At 43.9% G+C, this 5353-nt stretch overlaps 1 protein-coding gene across 1 annotated transcript in view; it reads right to left on the bottom strand.

The window, feature by feature from the left end:
- Window positions 1-5147, bottom strand: part of LOC308081001 (protein phosphatase 1 regulatory subunit 3C-B-like) — a 17842-nt gene extending 12695 nt beyond the window's left edge. Inside the window, exon 1 of the mRNA XM_080457405.1 lies at window positions 4964-5147. Coding sequence (XP_080313531.1) covers window positions 4964-4977 — 14 coding nt within the window. The 5' untranslated portion in view covers window positions 4978-5147. The remainder of the gene's footprint in view (window positions 1-4963) is intronic.
- Between the last annotated feature and the right edge of the window lie 206 nt (window positions 5148-5353).

The raw sequence follows: 5353 nt of genomic DNA on the forward strand, positions 1-5353 counted from the left end.
GAGAGAGAGAGAGAGAGAGAGACGAGAGCGAGAGAGAGAGACACACACAGAGACACACACAGAGAGACAGAGAGGAGAGAGAGAGAGAGAGAGGAGAGAGAGAGACATACACAGAGAGACAGAGAGAGAGAGAGAGACAGACATAATGTAATGATTGATTGGTATACACATTGTTTTGACACATTGTCTGCGTCATGATGGAACAAAGTGATTATAAATAGAAGCTGATACATGTCTTACATAACCCCATAGTCCCTACATTAACATGGAATTTGACCATGGACCCCCCCATCTGAAACATGTTGTGCCAGGGACCCCTAGAAGAGAAGACTTATGGACCCCTGGGCCTGGGGGTCCCCGGACCCCACTTTGAGAACCACTGCCCTAATTAATATTAATAATTACGCTGAGCTTTGGCCATGACTACTTCTCTGATCTGACTTCCACCAGTGTGAAAAAAAAACCCAAAGCTTTAACTACAGAAATTAAAGGTTTTAGTTTGAAGCCGTTTAGACCTCAGACTGATCCTAGAAACACCTTCTATATCCTCACCAACTTTTATGGAAAACTCACCAAGTTTTTATGGAAAACAAAACATGTATGTTGCTACATAGTGTATATAGCAACAACAACAAATAAAAGATCCCTTACAGCTCGTTTAATTCTCATCTAAATGCCTTATTGTTGCCATGAAGCTTGTCATAAGTAACCCCCCCCCCCCCACACACAACACACACACACACACACACACACACACACACACACACACACACACACCATCTATAAAGGTAATGCTCATAAAGATCATTGCATCATCATCTGAAAAAAGCCTTTGTTTGTAACCACCCAGCTGTAATGACATCACTTCCTGTGTGCTGTCGGTAAAGGGAGGCTGACAGCAACACACGTCACACACTCACACCACACATCACACACACACACACACACCACACACACACCACACACACACACACAGCACACACACACACACACACACACACACACACACACACACACACACACACACACACACACACACACACACACACACACACACACACACACAGTGCTCAGGATGCACTTGTTCTACTTCCTGTCTGTGTGTTATATTTATACAGATAAATCAATAAACACACAATAAAACCCTTTAACAAACAAACTGTTAAGAAATAAAATGTTGCTGTTATACAGAGAGGTGTGTGTGTGTGTGTGTGTGTGTGTGTGTGTGTGTGTGTGTGTGTGTGTGTGTGTGTTGTGTGTGTGTGTAGTGCACATGAACTCGATGGCCTGGGCTGGGCCCAGAGCCACAGTTTGGCCCCCCGGCCAGCCAGAAGAATAAAAAACTAAATACACCCCCCCCCCCCCCCCCCCTGATAACATGCTTTAACAGTGTCAGGGACAAGATGTCCAAAAACTAGACTCAAAACCTTTCAAATTCTTTCAACATTAAAAAATATGAATAAAAATACATGCTCACAACGAGAGCTTGTAGATCGGCTTATTTTCAAACAACCAGTGTGTTGTGTGTGATATATATATATTATATATATTATTTATATTATATTATATTTATATATATATATATATATATATATTATAATTATATATATATATATATATATATAAATATATATATATATATTTATATATATATATATTATATACACAACCCCCTCAAGGACCACTGGAGGGTCCCCGGACCACACTTTGAGCACCAATGTGTTAAGCATCAATGAGTTCACCTGTTTGTCCATTTATTCATTTATTCACATATTCATGTGTTCATCTCTGACAGAAGTTCACTAACAAAATGTAACAATTGTCTTATTTTTGTTTACATTCTTGTCTCTTTGTTTTTTTTGTTTGCTAACACATAAAACAGTCTTCCTCTAAGTGCCCAGTCTGTCTCTAAGTGTCCAGTCTGCCTCTAAGTGTCCAGTCTGTCTCTAAGTGTCCAGTCTGCCTCTAAGTGTCCAGTCTGTCTCTAAGTGTCCAGTCTGCCACTAAGTGTCCAGTCTGCCTCTAAGTGTCCAGTCTGTCTCTAAGTGTCCAGTCTGTCTCTAAGTGTCCAGTCTGTCTCTAAGTGTCCAGTCTGTCTCTAAGTGTCCAGTCTGTTCTCTAAGTGTCCAGTCTGCCTCTAAGTGTCCAGTCTGCCTCTAAGTGTCCAGTCTGTCTCTAAGGTCCAGTCTGTCTCTAAGTGTCCAGTCTGCCTCTAAGTGTCCAGTCTGTCTCTAAGTGTCCAGTCTGTCTCTAAGTGTCCAGTCTGTCTCTAAGTGTCCAGTCTGTCTCTAAGTGTCCAGTCTGCCTCTAAGTGTCCAGTCTACCTCTAGTGTCCAGTCTGTCTCTAAGTGTCCAGTCTGTCTCTAAGTGTCCAGTCTGCTCTAAGTGTCCAGTCTGTCTCTAAGTGTCCAGTCTGTCTCTAAGTGTCCAGTCTGTCTCTAAGTGTCCAGTCTGTCTCTAAGTGTCCAGTCTGCCTCTAAGTGTCCAGTCTGTCTCTAAGTGTCCAGTCTGTCTCTAAGTGTCCAGTCTGTCTCTAAGTGTCCAGTCTGTCTTCTAAGTGTCCAGTCTGTCTCTAAGTGTCCAGTCTGTCTTAAGTGTCCAGTCTGCCTCTAAGTGTCCAGTCTGCCTCTAAGTGTCCAGTCTGTCTCCCTCAAGTGTCCAGTCTACCTCTAAGTGTCCAGTCTGTCTCCTAAGTGTCCAGTCTGTCTCTAAGTGTCCAGTCTGCCTCTAAGTTCCAGTCTGTCTCTAAGTGTCCAGTCTGTCTCTAAGTGTCCAGTCTGTCTCTAAGTGTCCAGTCTGTCTCTAAGTGTCCAGTCTGTCTCTAAGTGTCCAGTCTGTCTCTAAGTGTCCCAGTCTGTCTCTAAGTGTCCAGTCTGTCTCTAAGTGTCCAGTCTGTCTCTAAGTGTCCAGTCTGTCTCTAAGTGTCCAGTCTGCCTCTAAGTGTCCAGTCTGTCTCTAAGTGTCCAGTCTTGCCTCTAAGTGTCCAGTCTGTCTCTAAGTGTCCAGTCCGGTCTCTAAGTGTCCAGTCTGTCTCTAAGTGTCCAGTCTGTCTCTAAGTGTCCAGTCTACCTCTAAGTGTCCAGTCTACCTCTAAGTGTCCAGTCTGTCTCTAAGTGTCCAGTCTGCCTCTAAGTTTCCAGTCTGCCTCTAAGTGTCCAGTCTGTCTCTAAGTGTCCAGTCTACCTCTAAGTGTCCAGTCTGTCTCTAAGTGTCCAGTCTGCCTCTAAGTGTCCAGTCTGCCTCTAAGTGTCCAGTCTGTCTCTAAGTGTCCAGTCTGTCTCTAAGTGTCCAGTCTGTCTCTAAGTGTCCAGTCTGTCTCTAAGTGTCCAGTCTGTCTCTAAGTGTCCAGTCTGCCTCTAAGTGTCCAGTCTGTCTCTAAGTGTCCAGTCTGTCTCTAAGTGTCCAGTCTGTCTCTAAGTGTCCAGTCTGTCTCTAAGTGTCCAGTCTACCTCTAAGTGTCCAGTCTACCTCTAAGCTGTCCAGTCTACCTCTAAGTGTCCAGTCTGTCTCTAAGTGTCCAGTCTGCCTCTAAGTTTCCAGTCTGTCTCTAAGTGTCCAGTCTGTCTCTAAGTGTCCAGTCTGTCTCTAAGTGTCCAGTCTGTCTCTAAGTGTCCAGTCTGTCTCTAAGTGTCCAGTCTGCCTCTAAGGTGTCCAGTCTGCCTCTAAGTGTCCAGTCTGTCTCTAAGTGTCCAGTCTGTCTCTAAGTGTCCAGTCTGCCTCTAAGTGTCCAGTCTGTCTCTAAGTGTCCAGTCTGTCTCTAAGTGTGTCCAGTCTGTCTCTAAGTGTCCAGTCTTGTCTCTAAGTTGTCCAGTCTGTCTCTAAGTGTCCAGTCTGCCTCTAAGTGTCCAGTCTGTCTCTAAGTGTCCAGTCTGTCTCTAAGTGTCCAGTCTGTCTCTAAGTGTCCAGTCTGTCTCTAAGTGTCCAGTCTACCTCTAAGTGTCCAGTCTACCTCTAAGTGTCCAGTCTACCTCTAAGTGTCCAGTCTGTCTCTAAGTGTCCAGTCTGCGCTCTAAGTTTCCAGTCTGTCTCTAAGTGTCCAGTCTGTCTCTAAGTGTCCAGTCTACCTCTAAGTGTCCAGTCTGTCTCTAAGTGTCCAGTCTACCTCTAAGTGTCCAGTCTACCTCTAAGTGTCCAGTCTGTCTCTAAGTGTCCAGTCTGCCTCTAAGTGTCCAGTCTGCCTCTAAGTGTCCAGTCTGTCTCTAAGTGTCCAGTCTGTCTCTAAGTGTCCAGTCTGTCTCTAAGTGTCCAGTCTGTCTCTAAGTGTCCAGTCTGCCTCTAAGTGTCCAGTCTGCCTCTAAGTGTCCAGTCTGTCTCTAAGTGTCCAGTCTGTCTCTAAGTGTCCAGTCTGTCTCTAAGTGTCCAGTCTGTCTCTAAGTGTCCAGTCTACCTCTAAGTGTCCAGTCTACCTCTAAGTGCCCAGTCTGTCTCTAAGTGCCCAGTCTTCCTGCTACCGGTTGGAACATTGTGTAACGTTATGTAATACAATGTAGCCATTATAACACACACACGCAGACACACACACACACACACACACACACACACACACACAGTGTTTGACTGTAAGTAAAAGTATCAACACATGTAGAAATACTCCGTTACAATGAGTATTGTAACGGAGAACAAGTCCTAATATTCAACATTTTGAAGTACAATATTTGCCTCTTGACGCAGTGAAGCAGAACTGTACATTATTAGTAGTCAACTTAAGTAAAAGTACCTTTTAAACTTTAAGTACGGTGTATACTTGAGTAAAAGTACTTATAGAGTAAAAGTACTTATACTTGTATGTCTTTAACTGGTGCAGTTCATTGAGTAAAAGTACGTATAGAGTAAAAGTACTTATATCTTTCCCTGGTGCAGTTCATTGAGTAAAAGTACTCATAGAGTAAAAGTACTTATATCTTTCCCTGGTGCAGTTCATTGAGTAAAAGTACTCATAGAGTAAAAGTACTTGTATCTTTACCTGGTGCAGTTCATTGAAGAGTTTCAAACAACGACGTCACAAACACAGCCTTTTAATTCCTTTTGTTTTCTTCCCAGTGACGTCACTAATCACCGCGGTTCGTCGTTTAACATTAAAAACGTCTTTAAACTTTGATTATAACGTTTTAATGTTTAACAGACTCTCTGTCTGTGGTCCGCGACAACACCACGCCTCCTCTAAACCTGTCTGTCTGTCTGTCTGCCAGGGGGCATCAACACAACACCGGTATACACGAATCAAGCTTCCGGTGGTCACTTCAGAATAAAAGCCAAAGGCAGACGTTAAGGCAGGGTTGCCAACATTGGACTGTCTGTCTGTCAGAAGAATCCAGGAGATTTTTGGGGTGGGTGGTTTTGGTGGTTTGGGGGG

Source organism: Gymnoscopelus braueri, assembly GCF_963280865.1.
Source record: "Gymnoscopelus braueri genome assembly, contig: SCAFFOLD_139, whole genome shotgun sequence".
NCBI lineage: Eukaryota > Metazoa > Chordata > Actinopteri > Myctophiformes > Myctophidae > Gymnoscopelus > Gymnoscopelus braueri.